This window comes from Cherax quadricarinatus, chromosome 63 (genome assembly GCF_038502225.1).
Source record: "Cherax quadricarinatus isolate ZL_2023a chromosome 63, ASM3850222v1, whole genome shotgun sequence".
Taxonomy (NCBI): Eukaryota; Metazoa; Arthropoda; class Malacostraca; order Decapoda; family Parastacidae; genus Cherax; species Cherax quadricarinatus.
Window position 1 is genome coordinate 4,456,136 of NC_091354.1, and position 20,936 is coordinate 4,477,071.

General features: G+C 39.6%; 1 protein-coding gene across 2 annotated transcripts; it reads right to left on the reverse strand.

Annotated features, from left to right (window-relative positions):
• Positions 1-834: 834 nt before the first annotated feature.
• Positions 835-20,324, reverse strand: LOC128698211 (uncharacterized). Of its 2 annotated transcripts, none has more exons than XM_070098614.1 (9): positions 20,224-20,324; positions 11,972-12,229; positions 8,861-9,004; positions 7,238-7,414; positions 6,444-6,581; positions 5,608-5,768; positions 4,225-4,377; positions 3,897-4,064; positions 835-1,099 (listed from the first exon to the last, which is right to left on the reverse strand). In XM_070098614.1, exons 2-9 carry the CDS (start codon positions 12,225-12,227, stop codon positions 911-913), a joined length of 1,386 nt encoding a protein of 461 aa, XP_069954715.1. In that variant the 5' UTR covers positions 12,228-12,229; positions 20,224-20,324; the 3' UTR covers positions 835-910. The 2 variants fall into 2 exon arrangements, with proteins under 2 accessions (XP_069954715.1, XP_069954714.1); XM_070098613.1 differs by lacking the exon at positions 20,224-20,324 and adding an exon at positions 19,916-20,059.
• Positions 20,325-20,936: the final 612 nt, after the last annotated feature.

The following is a 20,936-nucleotide window of genomic DNA, read 5'->3' on the forward strand; positions in this document are numbered from 1 at the left end:
GTATATAAATAAAGTCTGTATGATGTATTTCCATGTATTATTTAAATATTCCATAAACATATATGCATGTAAATACCCCAAAGATGGACTCCTTGAGCTGGCTGATTGGGGCTTCTTACTCTCGGGTTGCAGCTGCTGCACTTGATCCTGAAGAGCTGCACTCATTGGGTTGCCCTGCATAAACACCTATACACTCTATACACATATAACCTGCACTTAGGACAGGGAAAGTAATGACATTTCGGTCTGAATTGTACAACTGACAAGTCGCAGAGAGGCAAGGAAAGAAAACCAGTATACGAGAGGGTGGAGAAAGAAGGGGGGTGAAGAGGGAAGAGGTGGCGGTGGTGGGCTGGGTGGTAATAGTGTTTCTATTTTATTGTTTTTGCTAATGCCTTTACCTCATCTCTTCCTCTGCTCCCACTCATATATTTATATTCTGGCCTTCTCTTCTCGCTTGTGTGTGGCTTGTCAATGGTCCAAGTTGAACCAAAATATTGCAATTACTTTCCCTTTCCTAAGTGTTGTGTATTGCTCCAGTCATGGTATTGTGAATTTTTATTCTTTACCTGTAGACTCATTTTCACACTACTGGAAGTTAAGACTTCTCCACTCAAGGAAGGTTCTTTGATGCTTACAAGGGACTCAGTCCAAGGAATTGGATCTAATCTCCCATTCCTTGGGCTGCACCCAATTGCTACCCATTCCTCCAAACACTATATGACCTCTATGGGTTTAGCACTCCCCTCCCCCAATGAATATAGTAATAATAAAATATTGTACAGTATATGGAAATTATAGTTATATATAATAAACAGGTTAATGAATAAATAATCTTTGTGTAGTAATGTATATGAAAATATCACAATTATGTAAGAGTACATAAATAACTAACATGGTGGTAGAGCCATTAAGTTAACTGGCCTAATTCCACTGGTGGCTTTGTAAAGCCAAATGCCCTGCACACTTCATGAAGATTCAGTGATTGAATACTAAATATATCTCTTAGTGTATGGCACTGATATGCTCTTACAAACTTCTTGAATGCTAACTTCGCTCTCAGCCGGATTAATGCATCATTCAAAACAAGGGAATCAATCTGAAAAAATAATAAAAATTAAATTTTTGCTTGTATATATTTTACCACATCAAAACTTTATTTATTAAACCTGCAATCTGAAAATACTATTAACACCATAAAAAATATGCTAAATAAAACATCATATAAGGTAAGGATAAACATATAGTCGGACTTGAGTCCTGGAAATGGGAAGTACAATGCCTGCACTTTAAAGGAGGGGTTTGGGATATTGGCAGTTTGGAGGGATATGTTGTGTATCTCTATACGTATATGCTTCTAAACTGTTATATTCTGAGCACCTCTGCAAAAGCAGTGATAATGTGTGAGTGTGGTGAAAGTGTTGAATGATGATGAAAGTATTTTCTTTTTGGGGATTTTCTTTCTTTTTTTTGGGTCACCCTGCCTCGGTGGGAGACGACCGACTTGTTGAAAAAAAAAAAAAAAAAAAAAAAAAAAAAAAAAAACAGAATACTATTTCTATGGAACCATTTGTTTTACTAAACCTACCATATAGTTGTCACTTGCTAAAATAGAGTTCTTTCAAGCCTCAGCTTCTTCCTTGGATATTAAGTGATTTTTTTTTATTATTCAAAATAATGTGTGTGTGTAGGTCTGAATTACAGAAAAGTTAGAATACACTACCCTAGGCACAAACCACAAACCCCACCTACCTGGAGGGCATTCCAGGGATCAATGACCCCGCGGCCCAGTCTACGACCAGGCCTCCTGGTGGATCAGGGCCTGATCAACGAGGCTGTTACTGCTGGCCGCACATAGTCTAACGTACAAACCACAGCCCGGTTGATCTGGCACTGACTTAGGTATCTGTCCAGCTCCCTCTTGAAGACAACCAGGGGTCTATTGGTAATTCCCCTAATGGCTGGTGGGAGGCTGTTGAACAGTCTTGGGCCCCAGACACTTACTGTGTTTTCTCTTAGTATACCAGTGGCGCCCCTGATTTTCACTTGGGGTATGTTACATCGCCTGCCAAGTCTTTTGCTTTCGTAGGGAGTGATTTTTGTGTGAAGGTTTGGGACCAGTCCCTCCAGAATCTTCCAGGTGTAGATTATGATATATCTCTCTCACCTGCACTCCAGTGAGTACAAGTCAAGCACTTCCAGGCATTCCCAGTAGTTAAGGTGTTTGATGGAACTTATACGTGCAGTAAAGGTTCTCTGTACATTCTCTAGATCTGCAATTTCACCTGCCTTGAATGGATGTTAATGAACAGCAGTATTCCAGCCTAGAGAGAACAAGTGATTTAAAAAGGATCATCATTGGCTTGGCATCTCGTCCTGAATGTTCTCTTTATCCATCCTATCAGTTTCCTCGCAGATGTGATAGTGGCATTGTTGTGATCCTTGAAGGTGAGATCTTTGGACATTACCACTCCCGGGTCCTTCACATTGCTTTTCCGCTCTATTGTGTGATTTGAGATTGTAGTATACTCAATCCTAGCTATTATTTCCTCCAGTTTTCCATAACGAGCATCATACTGTTCTCTGCTGCCCATTGGAAAACTTGGTTTATATCTTCTTGGAAAGTTGCCGTGTCCTCAATGGATGACACTCTCATGCAGATCCTACTATAGTCTGCAAAGGATGATACAGTGCTATGGTTTACATCTCTATGTCTGATATGAGAATGAGAAACAGGATAGGGGCGAGTACTGTGTCTTGTGGAACAGAGCTCTTCACTATGGCAGCTTCCAATTTAACTCTGTTTACCACTACTCTTTGTGTTTGATTGGTTGGAAAGTTGAAGATCCATCTTCCTACTTTGCCAGTTATCCCTTTAGTATGCATTTTGTGATATTACACCACGATCGCACTTGTCAAAGGCTTTTGTAAAATCTGTGTATACTACATCCGCATTCTGTTTGTTTCCCAGTGCATCTAAGACCATATCATAGTGGTCCAATAGTTGTGAGAGGCAAGAGCAACCTGCTCTGAAACCATGTTGCCCTAGATTGTGCTACTTTTGGGAACCTAAGTGGTTTACAATCTTGCTTCTTAGAAATCTTTCAAAGATTTTTATGATGTGGGACATTAAAGCTATTGGTCTATAGTTCTTAGCTATTGCTTTACTGCCCCCTTTGTGGAGTGGGGCTACATCTGTTGTTTTCAGTGACTCTGGAATTTCACCTGCATCTATGCTCTTTCTCCATAGCATACTTTCGGCCTGTGAGAGGGATTTCTTGCAGTTCTTAATGAACACAGAGTTCCACGAGTCTTGGCCTGGGGCTGAGTGCATGGGCATGTCGTCGATGGCATTCTCAAAGTCTGGTGAAGTTAGGGTTATGTCAGAAATTCGGCATACATTGGCAAGGTTTTGAGGCTCATTCATGAAAAAATTGTTTGCATTGTCTATGGTTAGACTGATTAGTGGTTCACTGAACACAGTCATATTGAGATTTCAGTATCTCACTCATTTCTTTGTCATCTGTGTAGGATCTGTCTAGTCTGAGCAGGGGCCCTATACTGGAAGTGGTTTTTGCCTTGTTTTTGGCACATGAAAAGAAATATTTCAAATTTCTTTCAATTTCACTAATTGCTTTTAGCTCCTCTTGTCTCTCCTGGATCCTGTATGAGTCCTTTAGCTTTAGCTCAATATTTTCCACTTCCCTGATTAGCGCTTCTTTCCGTGTTACTGCACTGCCATCCTGCCTGTATCCCATTAAGTGACCCAGAGTCTGGGGGGAGGAAGGGGGTTGAATGATAAACAATAACAGATGTAAATATCAATGTGTTTACAATCATAATGATACCAAAGTGAGCCACTTCTAGGAAATCATAATTACACACATTCATCTAACCTTTTTTTGAATTTCCTTCAAATCTCCAAGGAACTCCAGCTGTTCAATTTGTACCTCCATATTCTTCAAGACTTCAATAAATTTGTTCTCTTCAGGTCTCAAGAATAGAAGAGCCCGACCAACTCGACCCTCCCCTCGACCGGTGCGACCAATACGATGAATATATTTCTGTGATAGGGAACATTCATTTTAAACAAGCAACATACACTAAGAATAATAAAAGTCACAATACTGTAGCTGGAATAATTTACAGCCAACCCAAAATTTGGAGAAGAAACTTTAGATGATGTTTGAATATGTAAGCAGTGAAAAACACATCATACTGTACCTCAGGCTTATGTGGAGGATCATATTGAATTATCCAATGTATGCCAGGAATGTCCCATCCCCTCTCTGCCATTCCTGTTGTCAAGAGAATCCCTTGCTTCAGTTCCAAAAACTTCATGTACATGCTACTGCGACGAGTCTGTTTCTCTTTACCCTGTTGAAGACAGGAGGGTCTTTTTAACTATGGACTTCAGTGTCAGGTATATGCATTCTTGTGCAACTCTTATATTGAATAACACATCTAATATTTATTTTCTATGGAAATTTGGAAGGTTATTTGAGTTGTGATGTCTGTGCACTTCTGCCAAGTCAGCTACTGAATCAGTGAAGGGCTATGTTTACTTCTTTAGGTAACCCCATCTTCATGGAACATGGATGGTAATAAAAAAAAAAAATGTTCTCAGGCAAAATACCCAATCTATTTTTATAGGCATTTTTATTTGAAAATAAATCTAAATTTCAATGGTTCCTCCTGGTTGATGTTAACAAACGGCAATGAAATTGAATTCAAACTGAATTAAAAGTAATCTATTACTGCCGATTTTTTCACATTCAGTGCATTACTTCTTTCAGCACACTGGCTATATCCCACCAAAGCAGGGTGGCCCAAAAGAAAAAAAACAAAAGTTTCTCCTTTTACATTTAGTAATATATACAGGAGAAGGGGTTACTAGCCCCTTGCTCCTGGCATTTAAGTTGCCTCTTACAACATGCATGGCTTACAGAGGAAGAATTCTGTTCCACTTCTCCATGGAGGTAAGAGGAAATAAACAAGAACTAGAAAGAAAATAGAAGAAAACCCAGAGGGGTGTGTATATACTATATGCTTGTACATGTATGCGTAGTGTGACCTAAGTGTAAGTAGAAGTAGCAAGACATACCTGAAATCTTGCATGTGTATGAGACAGAAAAAAAAGAGACACCAGCAATCCTACCATCGTGTAAAACAATTACAGGCTTCCATTTTACACTCACTTGGCAGGACGGTAGTAGTACCTCCCTGGATGGTTGCCGTCTACCAACCTACTACCTACATCAGTGCATTACTATCAGTATTTTATTCAAATTTTGATGAAATAAGATTTTCACTTTAAAAGTTGACCTCACTTAGGTATGGAGGAAGAATCTCACACTGACAAGAGTGTAGACCTCACCTGTAGTGGGTCTTCTCAAATTTTGTAATGGATACATCACAAGCAAAACAAAAATCTACAAAGACTGAAAGAGAGTCTTAGTGTTTTATGAACTCTTGTCTAGCAAATTCTGAGCAATTTTTTTATAATAATCACTTAAAATAGGACGACCCAAGATCAAGGGTAAAGGTGCAAATTACATTATTCTGTGTAACCATAAACATGCTAACAGTCTGAAGGAGTTAACTTACCACACAGTAGAGAACAGGCAGCTGAAGATGGGACAAAACTTTATGATGAAATCTGACAGAATCACATGAATTGAGGAAAATAATAACTTTCTTCTTTCTTAATGTCTGCAATATAGTTGTAAGCATTGGAAGTCTATCACTGGCATTCACTAAAACATAACCTGAAAATGTAAAGTTATTTCATAAGGTGAAGATGATCCTTGACTCACAAACAAATACATGTATACATTTTTAAACAGCATAGCAATAGTTCAAATTTTTTTTTTTTTTTTGGTTGGGGGGAGTGAAAAATGATCCTGCCTTGCAGTCTGCCCTAAAAGCATTCTGCTTCAACTCTATTACATGTAATGCAATTATAAAAAAAACTTTACCATTTGGTGACAAGCAGAATTTCATCAATAATATGACCAAATAACATTAATCTACTTAATGTAACTTAATACTTTTTAATCAGCCATTCTTTGGTAAAAATACAAGACTCAATTATCACACAAATACCTGCATTGCAGACATCCACAATTGAAGTATTATGGATGCCAATTTACAGTTGCAAACTTGTGTGAATTATTTATTATTATCACCTATCCTTTATACTACTGTCTTCTATAAGAAAATAAATTTCGAGTTATAAAAAGTTTAAAGAGCAAGAACACAACTTGTCCATAAGCAAGTAATCTAATTTACATGACATGCTATAAACAAAAGAGGCTCACAATGAAGCAATTAACATGAAACCTGTCTACAAAACATTCTTTAAATAACCTTTTCCTTGACTGAACTTGACTGCATATCTTGCCAAGTTACCCTGTACCAAACTGTATACTGTATTTTCTTACTTTGTTTCACTTGGGCAGTTGTAGGTGAAGCATTTTTTTCAGCAGTTACATAGAAAAAGTCTGTTTTTAATACTTCTTTTGCAAGTTTCATACACGTTGGTGTTACAGTTGCACTCACAAGAACCTTCTGTACTTCATCTGAAAAAAGTACCATATTAATTTCTAAAAAAGTTAGTTTCATGTTTTTGAATAACTGCTAAAAATTCCATGAATATGTTTGCCACACAGTACAAACTGGTGACTCCACACCCATGACAAATTTATTTTTATAGAAATGGTTTATATACAATACCTAGTAAGTTTATTCAGGTATACACAAATACAGTTACATAGATTATCATACATAGCAGCATATGTGTAAAGAACCTAGGATAACCCAAAAAAGTCAGACAGAGTAACTTTTTGGACTTAATATGGTGATACCAACAAGTTGTAACTGAAAGACACAGACTGAAAAAGCCACTCATGCCCAAATATTTCCTTAATAAATGTCTTGATCAGTACATACATATCCTTTACCTACAACACTTGAAGAATTTAAGGTGACAAAGAAAGTCTGGAAAGATCAGATCTTCAAGTGAGTTACTGAAAGTACTGCAGTAGCTGGAGGTAATAATTGTGCAGTTTTTTCTAGGATATCTCACACAAACCATTCCTCAGAAAATCACTATTGAAATATCTATGAGAGATCAAGTTAGAACAAAAGTGCAAAAGGGATGTTATCATTCAAGACTGAAAGAGTGGTATAAAAAAAAGGCATATCCTTTTACTGACAGTATAACATGCACCAGTACCTTGTGGAAGAAGAGAACAAATCTTGCGTAAGTACTGAGTATTTGATTCATTATCCAGTAGACTGTCAGCTTCATCAAGAATGAGAATTTTTAGGTTACAAATTGGAAGACACATATTGTCCTGGCCACTCAGAGCCTTCAACAATATACCTGGGGTTCCTACAACCAAAGTAGCACCTGTAAGAAAGAATGCAATTTTTTATTATACAATTACACTATAGCTTACATACAGAAAGAGAGAAGACTGAATGTGGTGAATGGAATTTAGGATATCATTTTTTTTTTAAAGAGCTTGTTGCTTAATTAAAGTAAATGACTAATAATTTTCATTTTTTTTTTCAACATGCTGGATGTCTCCCACCAAGGCAGGGTGAGCCCCCCCCCAAAAAAAAAGCACTTTCACCATCATTCACACTATCACTGTCTTTGCAGAGGCATGCAGATACGACAGTTTAGATGTCACCTGAAACAGAAAATATCCCAAACCTTTAAAGTGTAGGCATTGTACTTCCCACCTTCAGAACTCAGATCTGGCTAACCAGTTTCCCTGAATCCCTTCACAAAATATTACCCTCCTCATACTCCAACAGCTTGTCAAGTCCCAAAAACCATTCGTCTCCACTCACTCCTATCTAACATGCTCACACATGCCTGCTATATGCCCAAGCCACTTGCATACAAAACCTCTTTCACCCCCTTCCTCCATCCTTTACTAGGACAACCCCTACCCCTCCAATGCTAATTTTTCATAGAGTTAAAACCCAAAAACTAAACATGTGGCACTGTCACTAAGATGTTGCATGCACTTGTAAGTATGATATAAACATGGAACAAGCTTATTTACTCTCTCCTGTTCTTCCTGCCTGCTTCTACTGCTGACCTCTCACTGCAGGTATAGTACTCCAATATGTACAGTACAGTATATACTGTTTCAATAGCAGATATGATAGAGCCCAAAAGTCTTTTAGGAGACAGTTTTGTCTACTAAAAGACCTCAGCAGACAGAACTTTGTAAGAGCTTGATCATGTTCTTTCTCTCTCTATTTAAACCAAATGCTACATTAAAAATATTTGATGCGAAATTTGTTTCTCCAAATAAGTGATAAAGTAAAAAAAAAATTATATGAAATTTCTGCTCAAAACCTTAAAGGATCAAATTACTCCAAGACTTAAATTCTAGGAAATTTCTTTAAACAACTTTCACAAATTCAAAATGTCTTCAAAATATAAAATATAACTTCAATATATTTAATGTACACTAAAAAATTAAAATATAATGCTGTTACCAACAGTATTATTCAGAGGGCTGAGGAAAGGTTGTTGACATGGTTTGGACATTCAGAGAGGCTGGAGAAAAATAGGACGACAAGGAAGGCATATGAATCTGAAGTGGAAGAGAAGAGGAGTAGGGGTCATTCTAAGAAAGGTTGGAGGGAGGGGGTAATAAAGGATTTTTAGTGGTAGGGGCTGTAATTTCAGCATGGCTCTGACAGGACAGTGATTGAGTGAGTTACAAAGAAAATGTTTTCTTTATTGCTGGGTTACTCTACCTTGGTGAGAGGCTGAAGTGTAAAAGAATATATTAATAATTCTTAAACTTATACAAGTGTTAGCTACAATTACCATTTTGTATTGCCATAGCTGTCAGTTTTGTGCCTCCAATGAGAGTTAAGGTTGAAAATTCATGCACATCTGCAAGAGGTTTAAGGACAAGTGAAATCTGTTGTGCAAGTTCTCTTGTAGGTGATATTATCAGTGCTCCAACACCTGCAATGGAAAAATATAAAAATAATTATTAAAAGAATGCACTTGGATTACGTAACTCAAAGTGTATAAATAAGTAGCAAACAAGGTCAATTACAAAAACACATTTTAATACTGTTAACTACATGTTTATCTCTTCGTTGATTTGTAATTTCACTAGCAGTGTGTGTGCAGGTCTATTTTCTAAGATATTGCGAAACTCTTGGCAATCATGCAATCATGCCTTGTTTACAACTACAGTACTATGTTTAATCAACCCTTAAACAGGTTACTGTGCAGATCTACAAGCAAGTGGGAGTGAAGTATAGTATATCAAGGAAAATACTTTTTCAGGCTTAATGAAAGTGAGATATGATAATAAATTTTGGGTGAAAATGTTGGAACTTTTGTGTGAAATTTATATCCAAAAAACACCCTGCTTAAATTTTGTCCCCCGACAGGAATGGGGATGTTGTTCAGTAACAAAGTGGGCATTATTGTGAGTGAATGACATTTTTATGAGTAGAGAACAGCGGCTACATTGAAATAATATATTAAAGAGCAGTGACTCATACCACTTAATATTTACGGTTTACAGACTAAACTCTAATAAATTAATATATTTGTGGAACCCATTAAACCTATAAGAATCAACCAGTACTACACAGTATGCTTTAACTAAGGCAGCAAATATAACATATACAATGAAGAGATGTATGTCTGGACTTTCATGATGTGTTACAAACTGTGTTAGTCATATGAAAAATAATGTTTCATGGGTACAGAACATTAATTTTGAGTAAAACTATAGTATATACTGAATAGCATTTGTCCTTTTATTTAAATAATACATACTGGGATATAATTCCTGCGAAAAAAGTTAATGTTGTGACCTTTCAAGACTCTTCTTTTCCTTAAATTTCTAATGTATAATTAAAAATACAGTAAACCTTTGATATAATGGACTAATAGGACGATTGACAGTGTGTCCATTAGATCAGAATAATGTTGACAAATAGCAAAAAAGTTCACTAAAGCTTCTTAATGTATATCTAATATAGTACTATATGCACAATTTACAGCCATACATGTACTGCAATCAATATTGAAAGTAAAGGAATTAAAAGTACAATTTAACCAGTGGATTTTGCTCATAATTTTGGAAGTCCATTACATCGACGTCCATTATAATAAAGGTTAAATTCTATGGGCATCTTACCATTTTTTTTTTTTTATCATACTGGCCGATTCCCACCAAGGCAGGGTGGCCCGAAAAAGAAAAACTTTCACCATCATTCACTCCATCACTGTCTTGCCAGAAGGGTGCTTTACACTACAGTTTTTAAACTGCAACATTAACACCCCTCCTTCAGAGTGCAGGCACTGTACTTCCCATCTCCAGGACTCAAGTCCGGCCTGCCGGTTTCCCTGAATCCCTTCATAAATGTTACTTTGCTCACACTCCAACAGCACGTCAAGTATTAAAAACCATTTGTCTCCATTCACTCCTATCAAACACGCTCACGCATGCCTGCTGGAAGTCCAAGCCCCTCGCACACAAAACCTCCTTTACCCCCTCTCTCCAACCTTTCCTAGTCCGACCCCTACCCCGCCTTCCTTCCACTACAGACTGATACACTCTTGAAGTCATTCTGTTTCGCTCCATTCTCTCTACATGTCCGAACCACCTCAACAACCCTTCCTCAGCCCTCTGGACAACAGTTTTGGTAATCCCGCACCTCCTCCTAACTTCCAAACTATGAATTCTCTGCATTATATTCACACCACACATTGCCCTCAGACATGACATCTCCACTGCCTCCAGCCTTCTCCTCGCTGCAACATTCATCACCCATGCTTCACACCCATATAAGAGCGTTGGTAAAACTATACTCTCATACATTCCCCTCTTTGCCTCCAAGGACAAAGTTCTTTGTCTCCACAGACTCCTAAGTGCACCGCTCACCCTTTTGCCCTCATCAATTCTATGATTCACCTCATCTTTCATAGACCCATCCGCTGACACGTCCACTCCCAAATATCTGAATACATTCACCTCCTCCACACTCTCTCCCTCCAATCTGATATTCAATCTTTCATCACCTAATCTTTTTGTTATCCTCATAACCTTACTCTTTCCTGTATTCACCTTTAATTTTCTTCTTTTGCACACCCTACCAAATTCATCCACCAATCTCTGCAACTTCTCTTCAGAATCTCCCAAGAGCACAGTGTCATCAGCAAAGAGCAGCTGTGACAACTCCCACTTTGTGTGTGATTCTTTATCTTTTAACTCCACGCCTCTTGCCAAGACCCTCGCATTTACTTCTCTTACAACCCCATCTATAAATATATTAAACAACCACGGTGACATCACACATCCTTGTCTAAGGCCTACTTTTACTGGGAAAAAATTTCACTCTTTCCTACATACTCTAACTTGAGCCTCACTATCCTCGTAAAAACTCTTCACTGCTTTCAGTAACCTACCTCCTACACCATACACTTGCAACATCTGCCACATTGCCCCCCTATCCACCCTGTCATACACCTTTTCCAAATCCATAAATGCCACAAAGACCTCTTTAGCCTTATCTAAATACTGTTCACTTATATGTTTCACTGTAAACACCTGGTCCACACACCCCCTACCTTTCCTAAAGCCTCCTTGTTCATCTGCTATCCTATTCTCCGTCTTACTCTTAATTCTACTCTTAATTTCCTATCTTCATCAACATTTAACAATTCCTCAAAATATTCCCTCCATCTTCCCAATACCTCTAACTCTCCATTTAATAACTCTCCTCTCCTATTTTTAACTGACAAATCCATTTGTTCTCTAGGCTTTCTTAACTTGTTAATCTCACTCCAAAACTTTTTCTTATTTTCAACAAAATTTGTTGATAACATCTCACCCACTCTCTCATTTGCTCTCTTTTTACATTGCTTCACCACTCTCTTAACCTCTCTCTTTTTCTTTTCTTTTCTTACCATGTAACTCTTTAAATTTCATAGCTCTTAATCTTTCCACGGTGGGTATGAGAAAAGCTAATGTTTTTCCAGACCCTGTACGGGCATGAAGGAAAGCGTTTTTTTTGGCAAGTAACTTGGGAATTGCCTGCTGCTGAATGTTGGTGAGCTTCTGGAATCCCAATTTGGTTAACACAGTGACTGATGGCTGTGAGCACAATCCTTTTTCTTGCACCCATTCCAATGTGTGATTTGTGAGGATGCTAGAACCAGCCATTTCTGTAAATAAGAATATTACATATTGTTGTAATCCAAGATATTTTACAATTACATATACATACCTGCACATCAGTATATAATTGCATAAATATATATACATACTATACTTACATAAATATATATATATATATATATATATATATATATATATGGGGTAGGGGTCGGCCTAGGAAGGGTTGGAGGGAGGGGGTAAAGGAGGTTTTGTGTGCGAGGGGCTTGGACTTCCAGCAGGCATGCTTGAGCGTGTTTGATAGGAGTGAATGGAGACAAATGGTTTTTAATACTTGACGTGCTGTTGGAGTGTGAGCAAAGTAACATTTATGAAGGGATTCAGGGAAACCGGCAGGCCGGACTTGAGTCCTGGAGATGGGAAGTACAGTGCCTGCACTCTGAAGGAGGGGTGTTAATGTTGCAGTATATATACAGTGGTCCCTCAATAATCGTCCGGCCTGAAAGTCGTCCATTTCGGAAATAGTCCTGTTTTTTCGTCTAAATATTGGCTCAGAAATGGTCCGGTAACTCGCTAATAGTCCTTCGTCCCAGACGCGTATGCACGGTCTGAGCGGCCTCGAGCCGCCTCAGCCTTTCCTTCCCAGCCAGTGTGCCATTGTTTACCAGTGAGCGACGGTCCCCTCACGTGCTCCAGTGAAATATTTCATAATATTTCATTTATTTTAGTGCTTGCAAGTTATTTAAGTGCTAAATAAGCTACCATGGCTCCAAAGAAAGCTCCTAGTGCCAAGCCTTTGGTAAAGAAGGTGAGAAATACGATTGAATTTAAGAAAAACATCATTGAACAATATGATAGTGGCGTACGTGTGGGCGAACTGGCCAGGATGTATAACAAATCCCGTACAACCATATCTTCCATCATAGCCAAGAAAAAGGAAATCAAGGACGCTGTTGTTGCAAAGGGGGTAAATATGCTGACAAAAATGAGATCACCAGTACTCGAAGATGTTGAGAAGTTATTATTGGTGTGGATAAATGAGAAACAATTAGCAGGAGACAGTCTTATGATCAAAAAGAAAAGTCTATACTTATTTGTGAAAAGTCTAGGCAGTTGCATGATGATTTGGTAAAGAAATTGCCTGCAACTAGTGACGATATGAGTGAATTTAAGGCTAGCAAAGGCTGGTTTGAGAGATTTAAGAAGCGTACTGGCATACACAGTGTGGTAAGGCATGGTGAGGCTGCCAGTTCGGACCACAAGGCGGCTGAAAAATATGTGCATGAATTCCAGGAGTACATAAACAGTGAAGGACTGAAACCTGAACAAGTGTTCAATTGTGACGAAACAGGCCTCTTTTGGAAGAAAATGCCAAAGAGGACCTTCATTACACAAGAGGAAAAGGCAATGCCAGGACACAAGCCTATGAAAGACAGGCTGACGCTAATGTTCTGTGCTAATGCTAGTGGGGATTTCAAAGTGAAGCCGTTACTAGTGTACCATTCTGAAAATCCCAGAGTGTTCAGGAAAAACAATGTTATGAAGAGTAAATTGTGTGTGTTTTGGAAATCTAATAGTAAGGCATGGGTCACGAGGGAAATTTTTGTAGAGTGGTTCAACGAAGTGTTTGGCCCTAGTGTGAAGAATTACCTCCTGGAAAAGAAATTGGATCTCAAGTGCCTCCTAGTAATGGACAATGCACCTGCTCATCCTCCAAACTTGGATGACCTAATTCTGAAGGAGTTTGGGTTCATCACAGTAAAGTTCTTGCCCCCGAATACCACTCCTCTCCTCCAACCCATGGACCAGCAGGTCATTGCAAACTTTAAAAAACTCTACACCAAAGCAATGTTTGAAAGGTGCTTGAATGTGACCTCAGACACTCACTTGACCCTACGAGATTTTTGGAAAGAACATTTCAGTATTCTCCATTGTGTAAGCCTTATAGGTAAGGCTTGGGAGGGAGTGACTACCAGGACTTTGAACTCTGCTTGGAGAAAATTGTGGCCAGATTGTGTCCACAAGAGGGATTTTGAAGGGTTTGGGGCTGACCCTGATGAGCCTATGTCAGTTGTTAAATCCATTGTGGCACTGGGGGCTTCCATGGGGTTGGATGTGAGTTTGGAGGATGTGGAAGAGTTGGTGGAGGACCACAACAAAGAGCTAACCACTGAGGAGCTGCAAGAGCTTCAGCAGGAACAGCAACAGATGGCAGCTCTGAATCTTGCTGCAGAGGAGGAGGAAGAGAGATGGAGGAAGGTGCCTTCTTCAGAAATTAAGGAGATTTTTGAAATGTGGGGTAGGATGGAAAGATTTATGGAGAAACATCACCCAGAGAAGGATGTTGCAAGCCATATCGGCAACTTGTACAGTGACAGAGTCTTGGCCCATTTTAGGGAAGTTTTAAAGAGACGCCAGAAACAGAGCTCTCTGGACAGTTTTTTTTGCGAGACAGGACTCCAGTGACTCTAAAGGTGGTCCTAGTGGCATTAAGAAACAGAGAAGAGAAGTAACCCCAGAAAAGCAATTGGTACCCAAGGTGTTGATGGAAGGGGATTCCCCTTCCAAACAGTAATTCATCCAATCAGTCTCCTTCTCCAGTCTTCCATACACAAAGAAGAATCGCCAATAAAGGTAAGTGTTATTCTGTTAATGTTTAATTCATCATGTGCCACTGTATTGTTTATGTACTACATCTATATTTCATGTAAAAAAATTTTTTGTTTTAATACTTCTGGGTGTCAGGAACGGATTAATTGAATTTACATTATTTCTTATGGGGAAAATTGATTCGTAAATTGTCCATTTCAATAATAGTCCCACTTCCAGGAATGGATTACGGACGATTATTGAGGGACCACTGTATGTATGTATGTGTATATATATATATATATATATATATATATATATAGATATATATATATATATATATATATATATATATATATATATATATATATATATATATATATTTATTTATTTTATTATCACTGGCCGATTCCCACCAAGGAAGGGTGGCCCGAAAAAGAAAAACTTTCACCATCATTCACTCCATCACTGTCTTGCCAGAAGGGTGCTTTACACTACAGTTTTTAAACTGAACCATTTGTCTCCATTCACTCCTATCAAACACGCTCACGCATGCCTGCTGGAAGTCCAAGCCCCTTGCACACAAAACCTCCTTTACCCCCTCCCTCCAACCTTTTCTAGGCCGACCCCTACCCCGCCTTCCTTCCACTACAGACTGATACACTCTTGAAGTCACTCTGTTTTGCTCCATTCTCTTTACATGTCTGAACCACCTCAACAACCCTTCCTCAGCCCTCTGGACAACAGTTTTGGTAATCCCGCACCTCCTCCTAACTTCCAAACTACGAATTCTCTGCATTATATTCACACCACACATTGCCCTCAGACATGACATCTCCACTGCCTCCAGCCTTCTCCTCACTGCAACATTCATCACCCGTGCTTCACACCCATATAAGAGCGTTGGTAAAACTATACTCTCATACATTCCCCTCTTTGCCTCCAAGGACAAAGTTCTTTGTCTCCACAGACTCCTAAGTGCACCGCTCACCCTTTTGCCCTCATCAATTCTATGATTCACCTCATCTTTCATAGACCCATCCGCTGACACGTCCACTCCCAAATATCTGAATACATTCACCTCCTCCATACTCTCTCCCTCCAATCTGATATCCAATCTTTCATCACCTAATCTTTTTGTTATCCTCATAACCTTACTCTTTCCTGTATTCATTTTTAATTTTCTTCTTTTGCACACCCTACCAAATTCATCCACCAATCTCTGCAACTTCTCTTCAGAATCTCCCAAGAGCACAGTGTCATCAGCAAAGAGCAACTGTGACAACTCCCACTTTACCTGGAGTTTACCTGGAGAGAGTTTCGAGGGTCAACGCCCCCGCGGCCCGGTCTGTGACCAGGCCTCCTGGTGGATCAGCGCCTGATCAACCAGGCTGTTGCTGCTGGCTGCACGCAAACCAACGTACGAGCCACAGCCCGGCTGATCAAGAACTGACTTTAGGTGCTTGTCCAGTGCCAGCTTGAAGACTGCCAGGGGTCTGTTGGTAATCCCCCTTATGTGTGCTGGGAGGCAGTTGAACAGTCTCGGGCCCCTGACACTTATTGTATGGTCTCTTAACGTGCTAGTGACACCCCTGCTTTTCATTGGGGGGATGGTGCATCGTCTGCCAAGTCTTTTGCTTTCGTAGTGAGTGATTTTCGTGTGCAAGTTCGGTACTAGTCCCTCTAGGATTTTCCAGGTGTATATAATCATGTATCTCTCCCTCCTGCGTTCCAGGGAATACAGGTTTAGAAACCTCAAGCGCTCCCAGTAATTGAGGTGTTTTATCTCCGTTATGCGCGCCGTGAAAGTTCTCTGTACATTTTCTAGGTCGGCAATTTCACCTGCCTTGAAAGGTGCTGTTAGAGTGCAGCAATATTCCAGCCTAGATAGAACAAGTGACCTGAAGAGTGTCATCATGGGCTTGGCCTCCCTAGTTTTGAAGGTTCTCATTATCCATCCTGTCATTTTTCTAGCAGTTGCGATTGATACAATGTTATGGTCCTTGAAGGTGAGATCCTCCGACATAATCACTCCCAGGTCTTTGACGTTGGTGTTTCGCTCTATTTTGTGGCCAGAATTTGTTTTGTACTCTGATGAAGATTTAATTTCCTCATGTTTACCATATCTGAGTAATTGAAATTTCTCATCGTTGAACTTCATATTGTTTTCTGCAGCCCACTGAAAGATTTGGTTGATGTCCGCCTGGAGCCTTGCAGTGTCTGCAATGGAAGACACTGTCATGCAGATTCGGGTGTCATCTGCAAAGGAAGACACGGTGCTGTGGCTGACATCCTTGTCTATGTCGGATATGAGGATGAGGAACAAGATGGGAGCTAGTACTGTGCCTTGTATGTGTGATTCTTTATCTTTTAACTCCACGCCTCTTGCCAAGACCCTTGCATTTACTTCTCTTACAACCCCATCTATAAATATATTAAACAACCACGGTGACATCACACATCCTTGTCTAAGGCCTACTTTTACTGGGAAATAATTTCCCTCTTTCCTACATACTTTAACTTGAGCCTCACTATCCTCATAAAAACTTTTCACTGCTTTCAGTAACCTACCTCCTACCTACACCATACACCTGCAACATCTGCCACATTGTCCCCCTATCCACCCTGTCATACGCCTTTTCCAAATCCATAAATGCCACAAAGACCTCTTTAGCCTTATCTAAATACTGTTCACTTATATGTTTCACTGTAAACACCTGGTCCACACACCCCCTACCTTTCCTAAAGCCTCCTTGTTCATCTGCTATCCTATTCTCCGTCTTACTCTTAATTCTTTCAATAATAACTCTACCATACACTTTACCAGGTATACTCAACAGACTTATCCCCCTATAATTTTTGCACTCTCTTTTGTCCCCTTTGCCTTTATACAAAGGAACTATGCATGCTAACAAACCATACCCCCAGCCGGGATTGAACCCGCGGTCATAGAGTCAAGTTAACTATGCATGCTTTCTGCCAATCCCTAGGTACCTTACCCTCTTCCATACATTTATTAAATAATTGCACCAACCACTCCAAAACTATATCCCCACCTGCTTTTAACATTTCTATCTTTATCCCATCAATCCCAGCTGCCTTACCCCCTTTCATTTTACCTACTGCCTCACGAACTTCCCCCACACTCACAACTGGCTCTTCCTCACTCCTACAAGATGTTATTCCTCCTTGCCCTATACACGAAATCACAGCTTCCCTATCTTCATCAACATTTAACAATTCCTCAAAATATTCCCTCCATCTTCCCAATACCTCTAACTCTCCATTTAATAACTCTCCTCTCCTATTTTTAACTGACAAATCCATTTGTTCTCTAGGCTTTCTTAACTTGTTAATCTCACTCCAAAACTTTTTCTTATTTTCAACAAAATTTGTTGATAACATCTCACCCACTCTCTCACTTGCTCTCTTTTTACATTGCTTCACCATATATATATACAGTGGACCCCCGCATAACGATGGCATCACATAGCGATTATTCCGCATACCGCTTACTTTAATCGCAAAATTTTTGCCGCGCATACCGATTAAAAACCCGCTCACCGATTTTCGTCCGAGACGCGTCCAATGTGCGCCCTCAGCCAGCCTCACATGTGCCGCCCGTGCCATTGTTTACCAGCCAGCCTCCGCAGTAACATCCAAGCATACACTCGGAATATTTCGTATTATTACAGTGTTTTCGGTGCTGTTTTTGGAAAATAAGTGACCATGGGCCCCAAGAAAGCTTCTAGTGCCAACCCTGTGGTAAAAAGGGTGAGAATTAGTATGGAAATTAAGAAAGATTTTGAAGGGTTTGGGGCTAACCCTGAGAAGCCTATGCCAGTTGTGGAATCCATTGTGCCTACTTCAAAAATTAAGGAAATGTGTGCACAGTGGGTTGAACTGCAAACCTTTATGGATGAAAATCACCCTGACACAGCTGTTGCAAGCCGTGCTGGTGACTATTTCAATGACAATGTTGTGGCCCATTTTAGACAAATCGTAAAGGAACGGGAGGTACAGAGCTCTATGGACAGATTTGTTGTGCGACAGAGGTCCAGTGACTCTCAAGCTGGTCCTAGTGGCATTAAAAGAAGAAGGGAAGTAACCCCGGAAAAGGACTTGCTACCTCAAGTCCTAATGGAAGGGGATTCCCCTTCTAAACAATAAGTTCGACACTCTCCCCTCCTCCCATCCCATCAATCATCACCAGATCTTCAATAAAAGTAAGTGTCATGTAAGTGTGCATGCCTTTTTCAGTTTGTGTGTATTAAAATTAACATTTCATGTGGTAAAAAAATTTTTTTTTCATACTTTTGGGTGTCTTGCACGGATTAATTTTATTTCCATTATTTCTTATGGGGAAAATTCATTCACATAACGATTATTTCGCATAACAATTACCCCTCTTGCACGGATTAAAATCGTTAACCGGGGGTCCACTGTGTATATATATATATATATATATATATATATATAATATATATATATATATATATATGTATATATATATATATATGTATATATATATATATATATATATATATATATATATATATATATATATATATATATATATATATATATATATATATATATATATATTATTTATATCTATAGATAGTGCCACCACACAGCCCTGTCTCCTGCTGCCCTATGACTAAATATTGCCAAAGATTTCCTCTGGAAATACCCCGTCGAGGGGGGTTCCTTGATGCTGGTGAGAGGCTTTTTATCTAGAGAATTGGATCTGTGTTCCAGTTCCCTGAATTGAGCCTGAATGCCTTCTATCCCATCCCCCCATAGGCGCTGTCTAATCCCTGCGGGTTTAGCACTAGATGGGTGTTAGTCGACTGGTATGGGTCGCATCCTGGGGGATAAGACAGTCCCTCAATAACTTTCTTGGGTTATCCTGGGTGGCTAACCCTCCGGGGTTAAAAATCCCAACAAAATCTTATCTTAAAAGATTCCATGTAACTACATATGTCTCATTATAGGACAAGAGAGACATAAAATAAAACTGTGTAATATGGAAAATAAACTTTACTATGGAGAGGGCAGATTGAATTGTTTATTATAATAAAAAAGAAGCGCTAAACCACAAGGGCTATACAGCAGGGCAGATGGAAATGTTTAGAAATCCTTACCTACAAAGTTGGGTTATCCTACGTACGATAACTGTAATAAATTCATATAACTGTATTTTGTTTTCCCCTCAAGGAAGGTTCCTTGATGTTGGTGAGGGGCTCTTGATTTAGGGAATTGGATCTGTGCTCGTTCCCCGAATGCCTTCCGCATCCCCCCCCCCCCTAGGCGCTGTATAATCCTCCGGGTTTAGCGCTTCCCCCTTGATTATAATAATAATAATAATGTATTTTGTTTCATCTCTTTAACAATAATAACAATAATAATAATAACAATAATAATAATAATACTCTGATCACTTTCAACATACTTTTCTTCCATTTCTTGTTGGGTTTGTAAGGCTCACTGACAGCTTACGTAGTATCCAGAATTCCTTCTCAAATAATAATAATGGTTATAAATGACTATAAGATAAGAGGTATGATAAGATTTCGTTCGGATTTTTAACCCCGGAGGGTTAGCCACCCAGGATAACCCAAGAAAGTCAGTGTGTCATCGAGGACTGTCTAACTTATTTCCATTGGGGTCCTTAAGATAAGATAAGATTTCGTTCGGATTTTTAACCCCGGAGGGTTAGCCACCCAGGATAACCCAAGAAAGTCAGTGCGTCATCGAGGACTGTCTAACTTATTTCCATTGGGGTCCTTAATCTTGTCCCCCAGGATGCGACCCACACCAGTCGACTAACACCCAGGTACCTATTTGCTGCTAGGTGAACAGGACAATAGGTGTAAGGAAACGTGTCGAAATGTTTCCACCCGCCGGGAATCGAACCCGGGCCCTCCGTGTGTGAAGCGGGAGCTTTAGCCACCAGACCACCGGGCCACCTTAATCTTGTCCCCTAGGATGTGACCCACACCAGTCGACTAACACCCAGGTACCTATTTGCTGCTAGGTGAACAGGACAATAGGTGTAAGGAAACGTGTCGAAATGTTTCCACCCGCCGGGAATCGAACCCGGGCCCTCCGTGTGTGAAGCGGAGCTTTAGCCACCAGGCCACCGGTAAGCCAGCGGAAGGCCTC